This window comes from Hirundo rustica, chromosome 26, assembly GCF_015227805.2.
Source record: "Hirundo rustica isolate bHirRus1 chromosome 26, bHirRus1.pri.v3, whole genome shotgun sequence".
NCBI lineage: Eukaryota > Metazoa > Chordata > Aves > Passeriformes > Hirundinidae > Hirundo > Hirundo rustica.
Genome location: NC_053475.1, coordinates 3629801 through 3651750, shown reverse-complemented (window position 1 = coordinate 3651750; position 21950 = coordinate 3629801). Strand labels below are relative to the sequence as shown.

Genomic DNA, 21950 nt, shown 5'->3' with positions numbered 1-21950 from the left:
TCCTTGTGGCTCCTGCTCTTGGCCAAGCCCCATTCCAGCTGATTTCCTGTTCCCACTTCAACCTCCCTCCCCTGCCCCCACGTTATTTTTGTGTGGAAACCGCTCAGTTTGATCCTGCAAACTCAAGAAGAAGAACTCAGCCTTTCCCAGGTGCCCAGGTGATGTTGGATTCCACCCCTAATTCATATAAATGAGAATTTACAGCATTTTAAACATCTATTACCTCATCTGCATTCAATCCCTCTCCATGCCAGCTGTTTTGAAGTGGAAAAACAGAGCTCCAAAGTTGTTTTTGGTGAGAGTACAGACTTTTTTTTGTTGTTGTTGTTGGCCTGATGACTGTTTTCTTCTAGTTCTGCATCTCACAAAGATCTTGGAAAAATAAATTCTTCCCTGCGCTGGTAAACACCTAAAAATTCTGGCTTCATTTGGCAGAGTCTCCTTCCAGCACAAGTGGGTCTGCAGAAAACCTGACCTTCAAAGGAAATCATTCTCACAGGCATGACCATGAAAATGAGGAGAGTTTTCCAGCTAGAAAAGGTGTTCTAATTACTTGTCCCACAAAGATCAGAATAGATTCTGACACACTAAAGAGTGATTTAGTGGGGGAGTAGTTAAAATTAGATAACTGGTACTTAACTGTTACCTGCGAGGAGATGAACCAGAAGTACTAAGGAAGGAGAGGGGTAGATTTAACAGCCTTTTTTTTTTTTTTTTTTTTTTTTTTTTTTTTTTTTTTTTTTTAATAAGACTTATAAAATAGAGGTCTGATAAGTTTAGAAATAACACTGTCCAGTGTTTTGATAAAGCCTCACAAGCTTTTGCTGTCCTTCGTCTCCACAGAGCCCTGGCCAACAGGAACATTTAAATTATTCCATGACTAAAATCAGCTAAATTACAGGGTGAAGTCATCACAGACAATGATTTCAATGAAAACAGGTCCTGATGGACATCTCTGCCTCAGCTTCTGTCCTGTTTTGGTGCTTGGCTGCATCTCTAGACACCTCTCAAAACTGCAAGAGCAAGCAGGGGAATAGAGAGAAAAGGCAAATCAGATCCATTTGATTTTAAAGCCTGCTTCAAGAAATTAATAAATGAATATATTTTATTCCCATTGTTGGGGAGGTATTAAATGGGCAATGCTATGCATTGACTGCACGTGCTTTGGAAGGGAGCTCACGTTTTTCCCTCTGTCGTTCTTCCCTCGTCAGCAAATCGGAGCAGGATGAATTCCCCTGATGCTGCTAAATGCCACAAACATCCATTCCCACGTTCCAGGAGAGCCCTGACGGCGTGATGCAGCAAAGCACAAAACACACAGGGCTTTCTGCTACTTGTCAAAAAGGATTTTTATCCCATTCCCCTTCCCTGGAGCTTTGTTGCTCCTCTAGAACACGGATGCAGGAGCAGCCTCAGCTCCACCAGTGGCAGGCAGAAGCAGCAGTTTTTGCAGCTGTGTGATTTAATCCTGCTTTAATCACCTAAATGACAGAAGGGTTTATCTTTCCTTCTTGGAATAAATGATGTTACAGAGCTGTGGTTTCAACGTGCAGGATTTCAGAACCGTAGGAGATTTATGAGTGTTTCAGCTCCTGAACACCTTTCTAAGCACCGATCTTGTGTTATCTGATCTTGCACACCTGAAAACACAGGGAAGAGGGAAGACAGTTACTTATCCCACAGCCATTTCTTGCTCTAATATGTTCACAACAGTTTTCAATCTGGTTTTCTTCCTGTGCTCCTGTAAACTCTTCTTCCAGACTGTTTCAGAAAGTAAAACCCATTAAAGCTTGACAAAGAACCACTGACTGGTGATTTTAACTAATGTTTAAGGCCTCTTTTGTGAAAAGAGGGTAAAAAGCAGAAGGAAATGAGCTAAGAAAGGAAAATCTGGGAAAATCAACTCCTTGGCTTTTCTCAGACTGCAACAATTTCAACTCAGATCCCTAACAGAGATCGGTTAGTCGGTGCTTCTGTCCTTTTCTCATTAACTGCTCTGGTTATTGAGTAACTCAGGCTGTACAAGATTCTTTCCCAGGAGGTTTCAGGCAGCCCAGTTGCTGTGACCTGCTTGGAGTGAGAGCACAGAGCAACTGGGACCTGCTGGGGGCTCTCTGGGGAGCTCCCTCAACAGCGGGGAACTGACACAAGCTCCTGGCTGTGGGGCTGGGAGGGTCCTTGGAAATGCAGCTGTTGGAGAGGGAAAGGCTGTGGTAGCTGGAATGAGGAGGACTTTGTGTGTTTGAGGACACCCGCACAGGATTTGACATGAACGTGAGGGATGAGATTCTCTGTTTGCCGTGGTTGTAAAAATACAATGCAATAAAGAAATAAAGAAGGATCCAAATCTGTTGGAGAGTGTTCAAAGGAGGGACATGGAGCTGGGGAAGGGTCTGAGGAGGGGCTGAGGGCACTTGGCTCGTTCAGCTGGAGCAGAGGAGACTGAGGGGAGGCTCCTCGGGGGCTGCAGCTCCTCCCGAGGGGAGGCGGAGGGGCAGGGGCTGAGCTCTGCTCTGGGACAGGGGCAGGAGCCCAGCAAGGGCTGGAGCTGTGCCAGGCCTTGGGATGGAGCTCAGGGCAAGGTTCTTCCCCCCGAGGGTGCTGGGCACTGCCCAGGCTCCCCAGGGAATGGTCCCAGCCCCGAGGCTGCCAGAGCTGCAGGAGCGTTTGGACAGCGCTCTCAGGGGTGCTCAGGGTGGGATTGTTGGGGTGTCTGTGCAGGGACAGGGGCTGGAATGATGATCCCTGAGGGATCCAGCTCAGGCTATTCTGGGATTCTGTGACTCTTCCCTGGGTGTTGAAAGCTGCTGTGCCACAGCAGAGCTGGGCTGCTCAAACTGTCAGGGTTCACTGCCCCCTGAATTAGGTAATTCCAGGGACTTCGATGCCAAACTGGGAATGCAGCTGGAACAACAACCCCGCTACAGAGTTACTCTGCCCCAAGAAGGGCAATCATGGCAAACCAGGGGTGAAAAACCAGCTGGGGATGGCAACATCTCCGACTGCCTCAGCCGTAATCCCAAAATTGTGAGTCAGAGGCTTCTGTGTGAGGATTTATGAATCACTGTCCCTGCTAAAGTGGAAGTCAGGCTATCTCAGCAAAACTGCAGCTGGAACTAATCCCCCGTGGTGTTTAACACAAACCCAGCACAGGTTGGTTGGGCTTTTGTGGAGCGCAGAGCTCCCGGAGCTCTCCAAGCACTCAGCTGTGAAATGGAGTGATGGACCATGGAGGTGACAGGGATTCAAAGGGCAAAGCTGTTCCCAGTTCACGGGGAAGAGGAAACAGCTGCGGCGCTGATTCCCCTCACACAGAGCCATTATAAGGAATTACAGCCGGATTACTACAGGAATAATAAATGCCATTATTGGAAATAATGAAATCTATCACCGAATGCTAATGTGGCCCTTCCACCCCCTGACACCTCCATCCCCCAGCAGGAAAACCTTCCTAACACAACACACAAACCAGGAATTGCTAAATCTCCTCTGATGTGCTCCCTGTGGTCCGGATATTCCGGAATTGCAGCCATCCCATTGTTTCAGGCTGGACTCTGGGTAATGCATTAAACAGAAGAGTTTCCCCTCCATAAATCAACACCCAAATCTCGAGAGTGAGGTGAGCACAAGCTCCGTTTATGTCGTGTTCTGGGAGCTAAGGGCAGCAGGAAAAGGACTTTCCTCTCATCCCTTTTACTTTCCAGGACTCCCCAGATTCTTCCCTGGCTGCCGGCCAGGACAGGCTTCTCCTCCGAGCTGCAGGAGCGCAGACACTGTTTTATTTTGTTCCATCCCGGCTTATCCCAGCAGCTTCGGGACACAAAGATGGGTGGAGATTTAGACAATGATCCCTCTGCAAAGTGGAGCCAATCAATCCATTGTGCTCAGAGCTCCTGCCTGGGGATGTTTTCAAGGAAAAGAAAATAAGGTAGGAATAAAACCCCCTAAGAAGCGGCCAAATGCAGCTCTGGTAGCTGCTGGCAATGGAATAGGTGTGTTGGGGCCCGAGTTGATGAAGCAAAAAGAAATGCAGCCATCTACAAGTTTTTTAATGGAAAATTAAAATGATTAAATTAAAACCGTGATTTTTTTAAAAACCGTGACAATGTATCTTTCTTTGGTTCTTTCCCCACTTAACTTACAAGGCATTCCTGCCTGCAAATACCATCACTTACATCATTATTTTGAGCTCTGCATACAGGACAAAATCCACTGCTCAGGATGTGCTTCTGCTTTGCTTTTCAGGCTGAAATTGTCAGAAATGGCTTAGCTGAAGATCCAATTCCCAAACCCATGGGAATGACGACCTATTTAGCTTTTTGGGCACATTTGCTGCTTTTAGATGGATTTTGAAGGCTGACCCTCACCCCCAAGGGATGAAGCTGTGTTTCCATCAATCCCATCCAGAAGGGCAGTGGAGGTGTCCTGTTTCCAAATTCCCATCCTTCCCTCCCTCCCCTAGTTGTGGGACTGCAGAAAGACCCAACCACATCCCCAAGCCTTGGATTTCCAAGCCCCAGGCAGGAGATGGAAAGCAGAGGGCACAGGTTGGCTGTTATAGGGGTGAGCCCAACTTCTGCTGTGTAAATAACCAGGATTTACCCACTTCTTCATGAAGGCACAGCAAAAACGCTTTAGCCTTTTAACCTTTTCAGCCTAAAAGATCATCACTGTCAACCATTCCCCATCCCCAGTCCCCTATTGATCCATAAACCAACTGTACCCCATCCCTATTCCACTACAAATCCAAGATCCAACCATTCCCTATCCCCATTCCCCATCAAATCAACCATTTCTCATCCCTACTCCCTTATAAATCCATAAACCAACCCTTCCTCATCCCTATTTCGCTATAAATCTAGGAACCAACCTTTCCTCGTTCCTATTTTACTATAAGTCTATGAACCAAGCATTCCCCATCCCTATTCCCCTATTAATACAGAAACCACCCATTCCTTATCCCTTTTCCACCATAAACCCATAAACTAACTGTTACCCATCCCTATACCCTTATAAATCCTTGACCTAACTGTCCCTCATCCCTATTCCCTTATAAATCCATAAACCAACTATTCCCCATCCTTATTCCATTCTAGATCCACAAACCATCTATTCCCCATCCCTATTCCCCTGTAAATCCATAAACCACAGCCAGGCCAAAGGGGACACTCTCCACAAAACCAGCTCACAAGCCCAGCCCGACCTTTCAGGGATCCTCCCCACTACTTGTGGGGGGGTTATTACTAGTTTTGAATTAAAATTTTCCCTCAGCACCGAGCTTTGTGCGAAGCTCTGAGGGCGGCGATGCCCCCGGGGGTACCACAGGGGGTCCTGCTGCCGCCCCTCCGCTGCTTCCAGCCCCGGGGCTGCACCCTACGCGTCTGTCCGTGTTTTTCCATCTCTTTCCGTGACTCTTCACGTCTCTCCCTCCCCGCGCTCCCTCACACCCCGCTCCTCCCCCGGCCCCCCCGGTTACCTCAGCCGGGCGGGGCGCGGGCGCGGGACTCGAACCGGCGGCTCCGAGGGCAGTGAGGGGTTGCGCGGCGCCCGCCGGCCGATGCCCCGCCAGGCCCCGCCCGCCCGCGGCGCGCGCAGCCAATCACGCGCAGCAACCCCCCGCCTCCCGTGCAGCATCCCCAGCCGATGTCCCGCCCCCCGCGCGGAGTTCAGCCAATAGTCAGCGAGATTCGCTAATAGACACCTAAATTATCCAATAGAAACTGCCCAGCCGTGGGGGGGCGAGGCACGCGCTGAGGGGCGCAGTCTCCTAGGGGGCGTGGCAGACAGAGGGTATATAAGGAGGTACTGCGGCCGCGGTGCCATTTTGTGTAGCAGCGCCTGGGGAGCGGGGGAGGAGGCGGCGGAGGGTTTCGGGGTTCGGACCAGAGCGGCCGGATGGTGAAATCCTCCCTGCAACGGATACTCAACAGCCACTGCTTCGCTAGAGAGAAAGAGGGGAATAAAAGCACCATCATGCCCGCTGTGCTGAGCCTCAGTACCGGACAGAGCAGGTGAGGCGCCGCGGCCTCCCTCAGCCTCGCACCGCCGGGCACTCGCTACCTCATTCCTCTTCCTCATCCTCGTTGTCGCCTCCCTGGTGGCCGGAGAGGGGCGCGGGACGCTGCGTGGCCGGCGGGGGAGGGGCGGCCTGGCCCCCGCCGCGCGGGGAAAGGCGGTAGGGGAGGGTGGAAAAAACGCCAAAAAATGGTGACTTTTGAGTTCCCAGCGCTGTCCCGGCCCTGGGAGGGACCCCCGAGGGCACCCCCGGGCTGGGAGAGGCTCCGGACAGGGCTGGGGCAGGAGCCGTGCTGGAGGGGGGTGGGGTGGGCCCTGAGGGGAAAACAACAATTAGGCAAACATATCGAAGGATTGAAGGCTGTTATCCCCTTATGTAACCGTGGATACTCCGCAAAACTAATCGAGGGTAAGAGTGTTACGAGAGCTGTTGGTTAAAAACTCAACCGAAAGATTAAACCCCCCCCACAGGTGCTGGGAAGAAAGAAAATACCTGAATTAAGGTGGCTGGTGTGGAGTGGTGGATGCTCAGGATATCCAATCTGCCCATTCCACCTCGTGTGTGGACTGTGGAAGGAATTTTTTAACCGTTTTTATATTTAACTGCGGGTTAAAGGTATTTTTTTCTTCCTCCCTAAGTGCAGCTAAACATCGATAAAATATATTCATGGTTGCAAACCTTCCTCTGCACCACCTTTTTGGGGCAGAAAGGTGAAATCGTTAAAGATTGCTACAGAACACCTTTGGAAAAGGTTTTTAAAGGTGTATTTGTAAGGGAAATTAGGAAGGTATAGTTCGCAGTCGTTCTCAGATAAAAATAAATAATGTTGGAAGAAACGAAAGAAAAACGTCTCTTTCAAAGAGCTTAAAATAATCGGAGAGTCAATTAATTAAAATAACGCAGTCCATTAGCGCAGATTTAGTATTTTCAAGAAAACTTCGCAATTGTTGCGCTTGCTTCACATTAAAATATAAATATAATTTACCTTCCGGCGCATAATATTTAACCTCTCTGCCCATTCCCAACCTTTCTAATACGGATTATTCATCACAAGTTTCAAGCTCATTAAAAAAAAGAAAAAAAAAAAAGAAGAAAAAAAAAAACCCCTTAAACCAATCCAAACCCCGCAACTCGGGTGCGAAGTGTGCAAAATGGTGGATTATTTTGTAGCTGTTTATTCGGATTTGCAAATGGCTGCAGTGGCTGCTGCTGGCACCCGGAGACAGGACGATTGTGAAAATTCCCCCAAGGGCCTCGATTGCTGCATCTGCTGAGATGACGCAACTCAAGAGTGGAGCCTGCGGGTGAAGGATGGTGCAGAGGGAGGGGCCAGCGCTGCTCTGCCACGGGAGGAGTGAAACAGCCTCGGAAAGGATGGGGAGAAACTTAAAAAAATATTCCTCACATCTTCAGAAATACAGTGGTTTTTTTTTTTTTTTTTCCTCCTCGAGCGCTGAGCGTCGAGGAGTCGCTCTGAGGAATTCGGTGGGAGGAGGTTCGGAGGTGTTTTCGGAGGTTTTGCAGAGATTCAGGTGTGGCGTCAGCTCAGGCTGAGCGTGCTGGAGGTGGAGATGGTTCCCTGGAATGACCTGGCCTGGAGCTGGGAAGGTCTGGTGGTGAATATCCCAGGGAAAAGTGATCCCTGCCTTGTTGGGCTGGGGGTTTGTGCTGCTGAGAGCAAGGAGGGCAGAAAAACAGCACATTCCTGCAGGGAGGTTCTTCTCATGAGGTCAGATCAGGCCTGCCCTGGCGCAGAAACACACCTGGCTCACTCACCCAGGGTATTTTCCATCTCCAGGTGAATCTTCACTCAAAATACTGCAGTGGCAGCTCCCTGGGCACTGTCCCTGCCCCTGGTGTGGAGCTTCCTTTGTCTTCCCCCTTGCCGTGGGAGGAGTCCTTTGGCCCAAGTTTGGGGTTTTTTTGACACTGTTTAAATCCTGAAAGTCCAAGGGCTTTGTCCAAGCCTTCCTGCCTGTCTAACCACGCTCCCTTTGCAGTTCCAGGGTTCCCTTCAATTGCTGTAGTAACCTGGGTCCGGGGCCTCGGTGGTGCTCCTGATGTCCCTCACCCACCCCTGAAGATCCCAGGTGGGCGAGGGAATAGTCAGAGGGATCACAATCTTTCAGCTAATTTATTTTATTCGGTGAGTATGAGGAGCGAGCAGCTCATGGTGAGCTTGACATCATTCCCTGCCTCAATCCCTCCTCCAAAAAAATGAATGGAAAAATAACTCTGCCCTTCTCCCTGCTGCAGGATAATCGGCTGAATGTCACAGAAGAACTAACACCTAACAACAGGACAAGAATTCTCAATGTCCAGTCAAGGCTTACAGATGCCAAACACATCAGTTGGAGAGCAGTGCTGAACAACAACAACCTCTACATTGAAATTCCCAGTGGTGCTCTGCCTGAGGGGAGCAAGGACAGGTGGGCCAGGGAAAACTTGGCTCTGGGTTAACACCAGGCCTCTCAGCGGGGTGGGAGAGCACTTTGCTCTTTGTACTTTGAAAGCTTAGGTTTAGTTTTGGTACTTGAGGCTCTCTTGCGAGCCTGGTTTCGGGGCTGCAGGCAGAACCAGCCCGAAGTCTGGGATTTCAGGCTGGTTTAGGCACTGAGAACTCCAGGCTGCTTTGGGTCCGTCCCTGCAGCTCCTTCACAACGTGTCACAAACGCATTTTCTGTGCCACCAAGCAGTCCTGCCCTTGAGTTCTGCCTGGGGTTTGGGGTCTGGTGGTGTGGGGCTCCAGGCTGTGCCTGTCCCGTGGGCATTGCTGTGTGGATTGGCTCTCAGGGCCTTGCTGGCTCTCCCTGGAGAAGCACTCGCTGCCAGAGCTCCGGGAGCGTTGGGATAACGCTCAGGGTGGGACTGTTGGGGTGCTGTGCAGGGCCAGGGCTTGGACTGGTGATCCCTGGGGGTTCCTCCCATCCCAGGACATTCCCTATTCCATGTGCACTGAGCCCCTGGTGTTTCTCTTGCAGTTTTGCAGTTCTTCTCGAGTTTGCTGAAGAACAGCTCCGAGTTGAACACGTGTTCATCTGTTTCCACAAGAACAGAGATGACAGAGGTGGGTGTTCCCTGCACCTCCAAAGGCACAGAATGCCTTTGGGTGGAAATCCAAGGGTTTTTGGTTTTTTTTTCTTTTAGTATCCTGTGGGTGAAACCTGTCTCTTGCTTTATTTTCTAGCTGCACTGCTCCGTACTTTCAGCTTTTTGGGCTTTGAGATTGTGAGACCAGGGCATCCCCTTGTCCCCAAGAGACCAGATGCTTGCTTCATGGCCTACACGTTTGAGAGAGACTCAGCAGAAGAAGACTAGATTGCAATGTTTGCCTCTTTAGAGCTTTCTTGTTGTCTATAAAGATGATTCTGTAGAAATTTTGTCAACATCTTATTCCAGTCTATCTTAACTCTTGTACGAAACCTTGTGTGACCCAGCTGCTTTGGTGGTGAGATGTTGAAAATTTCAGACTCCACATCTTTTCTCTGGATTTTGTGCGCATGTCGTGGTTGTGCAAAAATAAATGCTCCCTCCAAATTTAGCAGTATATTTCTTGAAGTTTAATATTGTGTTTGTGATACTGAAGTATTTGCTTTAATTCTAAATAAAAATTTATATTTTACTTTTTATTGCTGGTTTTAAGCTGTTTAAAGACTTGCACTCTTGAAGAGGTGGCTCTGGAACTGCCCCAACCATTAAAGTTGCAGGTGTGGAAAGGCTTTGCTCGTTCTTTGCTTGACTGGAACCCATGGATGTGCTCTGACAGGGCTTGGAATTATCCAGCAATCCTGGAAAAGTCTACTTTTAGTGAACAATTAGCAGGTGTGGTAATTAGGACCAGTGCTTCCCTGCTCTGCCAGTGTTTCTGTAGGTGTGATTTGCTTGGGAAGTCTCAAGTGGAACGTGATCAGCTCAGCCCGTGGCTGCTTTGAATACCAGATACGCAACTTAAATAGTTGGAATTTTAATGTTCCCCTAACAGTGTGTGGCCTTTCCAGCGTGTGCAGGGTGACTCCAGGAGTTCTGGCCATGAGCTGGGGAGGTCTGTGGCACCCCTGCAGCTCCGGGGTGTCCCTGGGGCTGTGCTCAGGGCCCACACACACCCCTCGGTGTGCAGGAGGGTGAGCAGAAGGGGAAGGGGCTCCTTGTGACGCTGGAATTAACAAACCTTGAACTGAAGTTAAATCTCCAAAGGGGCTGAGCTTTAAAAGTGTGGTATTTCCATGTTTTTCAGTACTTGCAGGCTTGTCTGGCACTGCTGGAGGTGGTGAATCTTTCCTCTATAAACCCTGGGAGCAGGGAATCCCTGGGCTGGGTTTATTTCACCTGAGTCTCTGAGTGGGGCCCTGGGAGATGTGAGTGCTGTGCAAGGTGTGAGTGAGAGCCTGAAGTTCCCCCCACTGCCCATCCCTGGGCTCAGCACTGCTGGAATCCTGTGGGATTCACTGAAATATTCCCTGAAACTCCTCGGAGATGCGGCACAGGGCAACCTGGGGCTGTGTGAGCAGTGATGTGGTGCAAAGTGGGGGCTCTTGCTGGGCCCTTTAATTGGCTCCCAATCCTCTTGTGGCCCTACAACTCTTGTCCTGGGAGCGTTTTTGGAAGGCCAGTGACAGGACACTGGGAAGCTGCACGAAGCTGAGCCTGGGCCAGGCCTTGGGATGGAGCTCAGGGAAAGGTTCTTCCCCCCGAGGGTGCTGGGCACTGCCCAGGCTCCCCAGGGAATGGTCCCAGCCCCGAGGCTGCCAGAGCTGCAGGAGCGTTTGGACAGCGCTCTCAGGGGTGCTCAGGGTGGGATTGTTGGGGTGTCTGTGCAGGGACAGGGGCTGGAATGATGATCTTGTGGGATCCAGCTCAGGATATTCCAGGATTTCCTGGTGGTGGCATGACCAGGGGAGGGTGTCCTTGTTTTGCTCAACAGGCTGGCACAGAGCTGAGCTTCCTGTGCTGGTTATCTGGAACAATCCCTGTTTTCCTCTTCGATGTGGTGGTACCAGTGCCCTGTTCTGTTCTCCGCAGGGATGGGAGTGTGGAATGTGCCTGATCCTGCCTCCACGGGACGTTTTGGTGACTTTGGATGCTCCTGGCAGAAGGGGAGGGGGTCACCCACGCTGGAAACCGGGTCAGGGGCGCTGTGGGTCCTTGGAGCTGCTGGGCTGGGCCGGCAGGAGCCACGGGAGAGGGTTTGGCTTTGTCCCCCCGGGATGAGGGGCTGTGCCGTGGCCTTTACTGCCCTCTCGTAGCCACGGCACATACTGCAGGAGAGGCAGGGACGGCGGGGCTGGGGCACCCAGGAGAGAGCCTGGAATGAGATCTGAGCCCCATTTCTGTGCCAGGGTTGATGGGGTCCAGCCTGGGCAGGGAGGCTGCACTGCGGGATTTGGGTGCCGCCTCAGGTGGGAGCAAACCAACCGGGGAGCTGGGACTGAGCTGCTCTCTGCACCTTCAGAGGGCCCCAGCTCTGGTTTATGTTTGTTTTTTGGAGCTCCAGGGCTCTGGGAGGAACCCTCCCCGCTCCAGCTGTGCCCAGGTGATGGCCTGGGGAGCCACTGCCACATCCATGGGCACGGCATGGGGAGGCTCTGCCCCACTGTGTGCACAGCCCTGCTGCTGGCAGGTGATGGGCTCACTGAATCATGGAACTGTCCAGGTTGGAAAAACCTCCTGAGATCGAGTCTGACCATTACCCCATCACCACCACCCACGTGCCCAGGTGCCACCTCCACACGTTGTTTGAACACTTCCAGGGATGGTGACTCCAGCACTGCCCTGGGCAGCTGTGCTGATACCCGATCACTCTTTCAGTGAAGGAATTTTTCCTGATACCCAGTCTAGATGGCTGTGAGTGGATTAATTGCTGAGGAATCATTTAAATGACCTGACCATGCTGGTCCCTAGGCGTCCACGTGGATTTGGGGACTGTGTCCAGGTCCCACGTGCTGCCAAGGGTTTCACAGCAAGGAGCAGATGCCACAGCCCTGCCTTGGTGCCCATGAACTCACCTGAGCTGCTCACCAGAGCCCATGGGGGCTTGTTCTGGGTAATCACCACTGGTCAGGGCAGCTTGGCTTTGTGTTTCCCTCTGGATCCACCCCTGGAGTGTGCAACGCTGACGAAGAAGCACATAAAGGACCAGTGTTTGAGAGGCTCAGCTCCAGGTTTTATTGAAGCTGTATTTTTCCCTTTAAAATGTCATCTTTATTTGTGACTGTGCCACAAATTGTCTCTGGGAAGCACAGGCTGAAGGAGCTGTTGTTTCTCCTTCGCTGAGAAGGGTGAGCTGTGATGGATGGGTGGCTTTGAGTGTTACTTAAAACAGCAAAAACCTGGTGGCTGCAAAAAGGCTCTGAGGGGGTTTTGTGCAAAGTCTGAACCCCATAAACTTTACTTGGCATTATCAGCCACTAAATTGGTGCTTGGGGCTCCCATCCAGCTGCCTTTCCTCAGATGTTCTGATAAACCAGACTTAGAGGATTGAGCAAAAATTGTTTGAGGATATAAAACCACACCCTGTGTTTGGGAGTTTGATCCCAACTTTATCATTCATGGCCTATGAGGGGAGTGGGTTTAGATTTGTTTTCCCAGCGAGGACCTGCTTGGATTTCTCAGGAACTGGTGGATTTCATAGAATCGTGGAATGATTTGGGCTGAAAGGACCCTAAAAATATTTTAGTTTCATCTCCCCTGCCATGGGCAGGGACAGGTTTGGCCAGGTTGCCTTTGAGGAGACCTTTGGGTAGGCTGAACTGGGGGCTGGTTTAGGGATCATAGAGGATCTGGGTGATTTGGTTAAGGGTGTGTTCGGTGACCCCCTGGAAGTACTGGCAGCACAGCCACTCCTCCAGGCCGGGGCTGGCCCTGGCCCCAGCCGAGTTCTCCGCAAACCTCAGGAGCAGCAGAGCCCTCTTGACCTCCAGCCAGCTCCGGAGCAGCGCCGGGCTCCTCCTGCTCTGGCCAAAGAGCTCCTGGCGCGGCCCCCAGAGCAGCACCTGCAGGATGCCCCTGGCCTGCTCGACGGACACCCTCTGGTGAGGGTCCCTGTGCAGGAGCAGCGTGGCCAAACGCTTCAGTCCCACCGAGTAGATGGACAGCGAGGGGATTTCGGGAAGCCTTTCGCTCCCGAAGCCCAAAATGTTCTCCAGGGAGATGTCCACGTGCAAGATCTGATAGATCAGCCTGCCCACACTCAGCTCAGCTGCTGCTGGAGGGGAGGGCGCAGCGAGACCCCGGCTCCAGTCCTGCTCCTGGCTGCTGGAACAAGGTCTTTGCCTCTCTTGCACCTTGAAGAAGCTGCTGATGAGCAGCCGTGGGAGGGACAGCCCCAGCGGCTCCTTCTGGCCCTGCTGGCTCCGGGGGGGACACGGGCACTGCACCAGCAGCAGGTTCTCGGGGCAGAGGTCCCCCTGGGCCACGTTCTGCCCCCGGAGGTGCTCCAGCCCCATGCACAGCTGCAGCAGCAGGAGGCAGCCCAGGCGTTCGTAGTGCCCGGGGCTGGTCCTGTGCAAAGCGTGGGAGCTCTTCACGAAGTCTGCCAGGGTCTGCTGGGGAACCTCGGCACAAAGGAGCACCTGCAGGACAGGCTGGGGGGCAGGACAGGCTGGTTCCTCCCTGGAAGGGCTCTGACTCTGTTTTCCAGGGATTCCTGGGAGCACCAGCTCCGGGGGGAGGCGGTCGGTGAAGCGGCCGAGCAGGCGCTGGATGCTGCAGTGCGTCCCCAGGAAGCTCTGCACGCCCAGGCTGGAGCAGCACGGCTTGGGGACCTGCGGGGACACACAGGACAGGGCCAGCTGTGCAAGGACAGAGCCTTGCCCTGGGCTGGGCCACCCCGCCAGCTCTGACCCACACGTGGTGCTGTGGTCCCCCTGCACCCTCTGAAGACAGGATCGGAGCCAGGATGGCTTTGAGCAAGAGCTGGGCCATGAGCACAGCCCCCAGATGGGCTGGGCTCTCATCCTGCTCTCTGGGGCAGCCAGCTCTGCTCGGGCCTCTCCTTCACATGTGCTGGTCCCTCTGGCTGTCCCCAGGACATGTTCCCCCAGCAGGGCCGTTTTTGACGTGTCCTTGGTCCCACGGGAAGTGTCACCCTCCTCACCCAGCCGCCGCCAGCAGCTCTCATGCAGCAAATGCAGAAGTGGCTGCAGAAAGGGGAAGTGGCCCCAGCGTCGTGTTCCATGGAAAAGCCAACGCTCCTGGATCTCCCGGCTCCCTCTGCACCCCCCAGGGCTTTCACCCCGATCCCCCCCTTACCTTGGCTGCAAACTGCAGCTGGCTGTGCTCGAAGGTGAAGCCCACCCTGAAGTACCAGGCGTCCCCGCTCTGGCAGCAGGGCTGGGGGTCCAGGAGCCCGAGCGCTGCCCAGCGCTTCCCGGCCAGCTCTGCCTCCAGCAGCTGCTGCCTCTCCTCGGGCCCCACCAGCTCCTCCTGCATGTGAGCCGAGAGCCGGGCCAGGGAGGCCTCCTGGCACCCCAAAATCACCCCACAGACCCCGGCCGGGCTCTCCAGGAGCTGCCCCAGCTCCCCGTCCGCCGTCCCGAATGTCAGCTCCTTCAGGCTGGGGAGCGGGGCTGTCTGGGGGCTGCTCCGGGCCAGCGGCTCCCCCAGGCTTTGGGACTTGGTCAGCGGCTTCTTGGGTGCCCAGGAGGGTCTGTCCGGAGGGGAAGCCCCCTGCCCGAGCCGCCGGAGGGGTGCGGGGATGCCGTAGAGGACGCTGCCAGCCCGCGGCTCAGGGTCGCCGTGGCAGCCGCGGGATGATCCCGGCTCCGGGAGGGACTCGGCTCGCTGGAGCTGCTTTTTGGGCAGCGGGGGCGGCAGGGGGTCGGGGTCGGGCCGAGAGAGGGGTCTCCCAGCGCCCTCCCCTCGGCTGGCCTTGCGGGGAACGAGGTGGGCACGCAGCTCTCCTGGGGAGGGAGGGACAGACGTGACAGGACAGAGCAGAGGATGGGATGGGATGGGATGGGATGGGATGGGATGGGATGGGGTGGGATGGGGTGGGATGGGATGGGATGGGATGGGATGGGATGGGATGGGATGGGATGGGATGGGATGGGGTGGGATGGGATGGGGTGGGATGGAATGGGATGGGATGGGATGGGATGGGATGGGATGCGATGGGATGCGATGGGATGGAGTGGGATGGGATGGGATGGGATGGGATGGGACGGGACAGGATGGGATGGGATGGGATGGGATGGGGTGGGGTGGGGTGGGGTGGGATGGGATGGGATGGGGTGGGGTGGGATGGGATGGGATGGGATGGGGGTGGGTGGGGTGGGGTGGGATGGGATGGGATGGGGTGGGGTGGGATGGGATGGGATGGGATGGGATGGGGTGGGATGGGGTGGGGTGGGATGGGATGGGAGTACAGCACGTTGTTCTTTGCCCTCCCTGCAGATTTCCAGCCCCAAAGCCACACCCCACACCAGCCAGAGGGTTGACACGGGGGGAGGACAGGGACAGCAGAGCCGAGGTGCCACCTCTGCAGGCAGGGGCACAGTGGGCTCAGGACGTCACTCACCCACGTTGCTGTAGATGAGGGCAGATTTGGGGGACCCAGGGGAGCAGCCCCTCGGCGTGTCCGGCATGGGGGTGGCCAGTCCGGGGGCAGCCGGGTCCAGGCGGGCACTGCGCAGCGCGGAGCTGGCCCTGCTCGGAGCCGGGGGCAGCGTCAGCCCCGGGTCCCGCTGCCTCCGGGGCCGCCTCAGAGGAAGAGCACGGAGAAAAGGGGAAGCAGCGGCCTGCGGAGCCTTGGCGGGGTGGTTTTGGGGAGAAACACGGGGAGTTTGGTGGCCCAGCGACTCCGGCTGCCGCACTGGGAAATGCTGGGCGTGGGAGCTGCCCCGAGGGGCTCCACAGGCGCCGGCTCCCACCCGCGGGGGCACACCCCGTGTGCACAGCGGCTGATGGTGACCTGTGCTCCCTGCCGGGTGACCCCAGTGCTGGCAGAGGTGTGGGACGAGAGCAGGAAAAGCCTTTGGCACCCCCAGGCCTGAGGGACAGGACAGGGGTCTGTGGGGTGGGGAACGGGGAGGGAGCAGAGGGAGGAGGGCACTGCGATGGAGCCGCCGGCTTTCACTTCCCTGTCCTGGCACCGGGCTCTCTCAGCGGTACCAAAGCCGCTTTGGTGGCTTTGTCGGAACCTCCCCGCTCTGCCGGGGCCAGCAGCGGCTGAGCGAGTCCAGCTGTGCCCGCAGTGAGACCCCCGAGCCCCCCGGGTTACCGCCCAGCACAGAGCTCTGGGCCGTGCGGAGCAGCTCCTCCCGAGCCCCTCGTTACCTGTGAGCTGTCCCCGGCAGCGTGGCGGTCCCGCGGGGCACCAGCTCCGCATCCCGGACCCGCAGCAGCTCCCGGTGCCCATCCCGGCCCGTCCTGGCGCTGCCCATGGTCCGCTCGGCTCTGGGCTGCGCAAGGCGCTGCTCCCCGCCCCAGGCAGGATGTGCTTTCAAAACCTGCTCCGTGCTCGGCTGGAGGAAGCCGGGGTTTGGCCTCGCTCCCCGGCGGCCCCCGGAGCCCCCTGGCATCGCTGTGTCACCTTCCAGTGTGGATTTGTGTCCCCGGGGAGCTTCAGGCTGCTCCTCCTTCCTGGAGGGCGCTAAGGGTGGCAGCTGCTCCGAGGGGGGGATTGTCCCCACAAACCCCCCGCACATCACAGAATTAATTCCCCTTCCTCGGGGTTGTTACTCTGGGTGGGTTGGCAAGGAGGAATATTTTCATTTTCTTCCACGAACCGGGGTTGTGGGTTCAATTCCCCTAAGAGTTGGACTTGATGATGATCCCTGTGGTTCTCTTCTAGCTCAGAACATTCTTAGATTTGTAATCTGTCTTTTTGCCGGGATTTCCTGCATCCATTGCATGAGAGGAGCCCAGCTCTTGGAAAACACCTTTTTTTATTGTCTCCCAGAGCTTTACAGGTGCTCAAAGAGCATCAAGTGACTCAACTCATTTGCTGGAAAAAATCCTCCCATCGGCATCCGTCCCCTCTAGGATGAAGTCACTTTTAAAACACACTCGAAACCCCAAATATTTCAACATTTCCCCCCTTGTATTCGCTCTTGGAGTCATCAGTGGTGCCACTGTGGGCGCTGTGAGAAGGCAGCTGCAGGGATTTCTCCAGGGAGCAGCGAGGTTGGGAGGAGCAGGCTTCGGGACTTTGGGTTTCCGTGAGGAAAGCAGAAAATTTCCCCGCTTGAACCCAACCACACAACCAGGACAGCGGGACCCCGGATCAGGCACCTCTGCAGGGCTTTGGGGGGCCGGGCTGGGCCGGGGTGGGTGCTGTGAGCCTGCAGCCACCCCCGGCAGGAGCCCGCAGTTCCCTTCCCCTGTATTTATTTCCGTATTTCCCAGCCCACTCCAGGCCAGCCCGGGGCTGTGGCCGTTGGCCGGGGCCGTTTCTGGGCGCTGAGGCCGCGTGTGAGAGCTGATAAAAAACCCTGTGGGGCTGAGTCACGCTTGGATCCAGCTCAGGGAGGAGGTGCAGGGCTCTGGGAGGGGACAACCTGCACCACCCACCCCACGCTGCACCAGAAACTCAAACTGGTTTGGGTTGGAAGGGTCCTCAAAGCCCATCCAGTGCCACCCCTGCCGTGGCAGGGACACCTCCCACTGCCCCAGGCTGCTCCAAACCCATCCAGCCCGGCCTTGGGCACTGCCAGGGATCCAGGGGCAGCCACAGCTCTGCCAGGAACTCCCCACCCTCACAAGGAAGAAATTTGTTAGAAGCATCATTGTTTTTTTTTTTTTTTTTCTCCCCTAATGAATAAAATTACCATTAAGAAGTACCAGAAAATGTTAGGAATAAAATTACAGAATTCCTGCCACGCCTGTGATCCTGCCAAGCTGGAGAGAAGTGGCCAGGGAAAGAGGGGCAGCCAGGAGCTGCCTTTTAGCTGTGAAATTCCTCATTTGTCTTATTACAACCAAGGAGAAAATGCCAAGTTTAAAATCCACCCGAGCCCTTAACAAGGACGTTCCTTTCCTGTTGCCAAACTCTGCAGGACTGTGCAAAATGGTGATTTAATTGTGCAAGCCATGGAGCATCCCTGAGTCCTTTGGTGGGTCCTGCTGCCTGTTCCAGGTGGATAAATCAGCTGCAGGACACGGCCCTGATGGCACTGGTGGCACCGATGGCACCGATGGCATTTGCAGACTCTGGTCCAGGAGCTGCTGAGCCCTTTTCCCCCTGGATTCAGGGGACTGATGCAGGGAAACTTTTCTTAGCTCCAGCATTTTTTGGTTTGTAAGGAAATTGGTTTCTCTTCCCAGTGGGCGATAGGATCTTCAAACGCAGCCGCTGGAAAATTGCAGTTTTCTAATTGTCTTTACCATTTGCTGGGTTTTATTTTTCCGTGACATTTTTCCCCCAGCCCGTGGGCGCTGTGGGGATGCTCCACGCCTGGCTCAGGGCAGGTTGGGTGATCCCTGGGCCACTGAACCCGCCTGGGTGCTCTCTCGGCACCTCCACCCTGCAGCTCACCCCCAAAAGGAGCAGGAGGTTCAGTCCTGGCTCCCAGCGCGTCCCCACAGCCCCGGGCACAGGCAGGAGCTGGGACCTTCACCTCCCTGCGCCACGAAACGCGTCTTGAAGCAGGAAATGAGAGAGACAAACCCCAATTTCCTCTTTCCTCCCCCGGCAGCTGTGGCCCGGCCCGCGGGGGCTGCAGCGCCCCGGTGATTTGGCAACCAAGGGAGCTTCCCTCGTGTGCTGGGGTGGGAGCTGGAGCCCCCCCGGACCCCGGGGCGTCTGTGGGGGGCTGGAATTGCGGGACCGGAGCGGCCCAGGAACGTTTCTCCGGCAGATGGAGGCATTGCTGTGCTTCCAGCGCCGCGCCGCTCCCGGTGCCAGCCCGCTCCGTGCTGGGAGAGCCGGGAGCGGGGCGCGCACCGAGCCTGGCAAAGGGGCACGGGGGGGTTCGGGGAGCGCACCGAGCCTGGCGAAGGGGCACGGGGGGGTTTGGGGCCGGGAGTGGGGAGCGCACCGAGCCTGGCAAAGGGGCACAGAGGGGTTTGGGGAGCGCACCGAGCCTGGCAAAGGGGCACAGAGGGGTTTGGGGCCGGGACTGGGGAGCGCACCGAGCCTGGCAAAGGGGCACAGAGGGGTTTGGGGCCGGGACTGGGGAGCGCACCGAGCCTGGCGAAGGGGCACGGGGGGTTTGGGGCGCGCACCGAGCCTGGCGAAGGGGCACGGGGGGGTTTGGGGCCGGGACTGGGGAGCGCACCGAGCCTGGCGAAGGGGCACGGGGGGGTTTGGGGAGAGCACCGAGCCTGGCAAAGGGGCACAAAGGGGTTTGGGGAGCGCACCGAGCCTGGCAAAGGGGCACGGGGGGGTTCGGGGCCGGGAGCGGGGCACGCACCGAGCCTGGCAAAGGGGCACAGAGGGGTTTGGGGTCAGGAGCGGGGAGCGCACCGAGCCTGGTAAAGGGGCACGGGGGCGTTTGGGGCGCGCACTGAGCCTGGCGAAGGGGCCCGGGGGGCGTTTGGGGCCGGGCAGCGGCCCCTCGGAGGGGTCACAAGGACAGCGGGGCAAGGGGACACTGGGCTGGCAGAGGCCGCGGTGGGGACAGCGGTGGCAGCTCTGCCAAGGCCAGGGGTGGCTTTGGGGGCGCCGGGAGGAGGAACCACCTCCCCCTCCCCACTGGCTCCTGCCCCACGGCAGTGCCCCCCGCCCGTGCCTCAGTTTCCCCTGGCACGCGCGCCCAGTGCCCAATTTTCCACGCCAACCCGAGGGATTTGGCTCTGTGGGTGTGCCTGTGCGCATCCCTGCACTCTTGTGTGGATGTGACTCCTTTTAACCCCCCCAAACCCCAATTTTCCTGCAAGCAGGACTCGAGACGCTGCCTTTGCACAGCCTTATAAACGCTGCATTAATAATTAATAATCGATTAACAGCAGCAGCAGTTCGTTAGCACACGTGCATTAATCATTTATTAGTTATTAATATGGACTTTGGTACCCTCTGGGAGGCGGTTTCACATTCTTTATGTGGGGTTTGTGGGACTGATGGTGGTGATGGACTCAGGGGCTGCAAATCCCAGCAGAGCCCCGGGAACGGGAAAAGGTCTGCTGGGAATTCCGGGGGGCTCCCAGGTCACAGCACGTCTGGAGAGCTCAAAGGTGAGAACTCTGGTGCTCCTGCCCTCTCCAGGTCCTGCTCAGCCTTTGCCCACTGATTTTGCCTTTTCTTATTGAGGCACATGAGGAAGAATAAGGGGGAGAAAAACCCAAATGAGCCACAAAAGTCACTTTCACCCCCCTTTTTTTGTTTTGCTCACAAATACATCTCACATGCTCGTTACATGGAAAACTGTGCCAGGTCTGCACTGCCCTTTGCTCCCACGTGAGGGTCCACGCCCGACCCCCTCCCCGCCCTCCCAGCCCCCTCCCACCCCCCTCCCAAGGTTAAAAAACCCCAGACACCAAACAGGACCCTGGTAGGACACGGCATGCACGGCTCGGGGGCGAGGGGCACCGGGCACGCGGGGCCACGGGGACAGCCGGACCCACGGCAGGGAGGGAGGGAGGGAGGGATCCATGGATGGAGGGAGGGATCCATGGATGGGTGGATGGATCCATGGATGGATGGAGGGATCCATGGATGGATGGATGGATGGATGGATCCATGGATGGATGGATGGATCCATGGATGGATGGATGGATGACGGATCCATGGATGGATCCATGGATGGATGGATGAATGATGGATCCATGGATGGATCCATGGATGGATGGATGGATCCTCTGCCCAGGTCTCTGACCCTCCAGGGCAACCAAAGGAATGCCCCAGACTCCGACAGATGGATGATGGATAGATGGAATCATGGATGGATGGATCCATGGATGGATGGAATCATGGATGGATGGATCCATGGATGGATGGATCCATGGATGGATGGAATCATGGATGGATGGATCCATGGATGGATGGAATCATGGATGGATGGATCCATGGATGGATGGAATCATGGATGGATGGATCCATGGATGGACAGATGAATGGATGGAGAGATGGATGGATGGGAATGGATGGATGATGGATGAATGATGGATGAATGATGGATGGATGGATGGATGGCACCCTGTGAGAGCAGAACAGGGTGGGGGTGATGATCTAAGCAGCCACTTGTGCCCCTCAAATCTCCCAACCCCTCGGATGCTCCGGTGTCACTCCGGGATGCCCGTCAGGGGATGGGCAGCTGCCCCCTCCAGCTCTCAGCCCGAGCAGCACTGTCTGGAGAAGGAACATCCATGTGGGGAACATCCCTGCAGGAATGGGGACAATAGTGGGACCTGCAGCAACCCCCAGGGTGCACATGGCAGGAGAAAGAGGAGGAGGAAGCAATGACCTCCCTGGATCCTCCAGGCCACATCCAGGTCTTCCATTCCAGCTTTGTTCCTTCTCTCACGCAAAGACCCACGCCCTGAGGCAGAGCCGGGCAAAGCCTGGGAAGGGGTGGGATGGGAAGGCAGGAACCACCCCTGGCAGCCCCAGGGACACTGACCCCTAGTTCTCCTCGCAGAGGGTGCAGGATCTGGGGTGGAGGTGTCAGCCAGGACGTTCTCCTGGACTGCTTGTTCCAGCTTTTCTTTCTTCTTCTTTCCTGGGCTTTAGAGCCTCCCTGCACGGGATGAGCCAGGTCCCGCTCTCCTGCAGATTTCAACTTTGCAGCTCAAAGAAGATGAACCCAAAAGAGCCTTTTGAACCCATGGGAATCCCAACCAAACCCCCTCGGGTGGATGCAGAGACAGGGGGGCCTTGCATCACCCTGGGGTTGCTCGTCCTGGTTTTAACGATCTTGGCCTCATTGTGCCTTTTTTTTTTTTCCCCCCTTTTTTTTCTTGCTGACACCTCCTCAGAGCCTGGCCCTGGAGGGTTATTATTGCTTGTGCAGAAGAGTCCCCGGGCACCCACATTGGCAGATGCTGGATCTTAAATCCACGG

The 21950-nt window shown here is 55.7% G+C and overlaps 2 protein-coding genes and 1 long non-coding RNA gene across 3 annotated transcripts; 1 reads left to right on the top strand and 2 right to left on the bottom strand.

The window, feature by feature from the left end:
* Positions 1-1186: 1186 nt before the first annotated feature.
* On the bottom strand, positions 1187-5517 carry LOC120763537 (uncharacterized). Its single transcript, XR_005704106.1, has 3 exons — positions 5477-5517; positions 4176-4246; positions 1187-1640 (listed from the first exon to the last, which is right to left on the bottom strand). It is a non-coding gene; the product is annotated as an uncharacterized LOC120763537 (long non-coding RNA).
* A 318-nt stretch (positions 5518-5835) lies between these two features.
* On the top strand, positions 5836-9732 carry OAZ1 (ornithine decarboxylase antizyme 1). Its single transcript, XM_040086953.1, is given in 6 exon segments — positions 5836-6011; positions 8017-8074; positions 8076-8162; positions 8273-8445; positions 8998-9083; positions 9204-9732. Coding segments are annotated over 6 exon segments (651 nt in total). The 5' UTR covers positions 5836-5895; the 3' UTR covers positions 9335-9732.
* A 2470-nt stretch (positions 9733-12202) lies between these two features.
* On the bottom strand, positions 12203-16395 carry PEAK3 (PEAK family member 3). The gene is made up of 5 exons (XM_040086497.2): positions 16289-16395; positions 15531-15712; positions 14429-14913; positions 14264-14332; positions 12203-13776 (listed from the first exon to the last, which is right to left on the bottom strand). The coding sequence occupies exons 1-5, from the start codon at positions 16393-16395 to the stop codon at positions 12775-12777; spliced, it is 1845 nt and encodes a 614-aa protein (XP_039942431.1). The 3' UTR covers positions 12203-12774.
* Positions 16396-21950: the final 5555 nt, after the last annotated feature.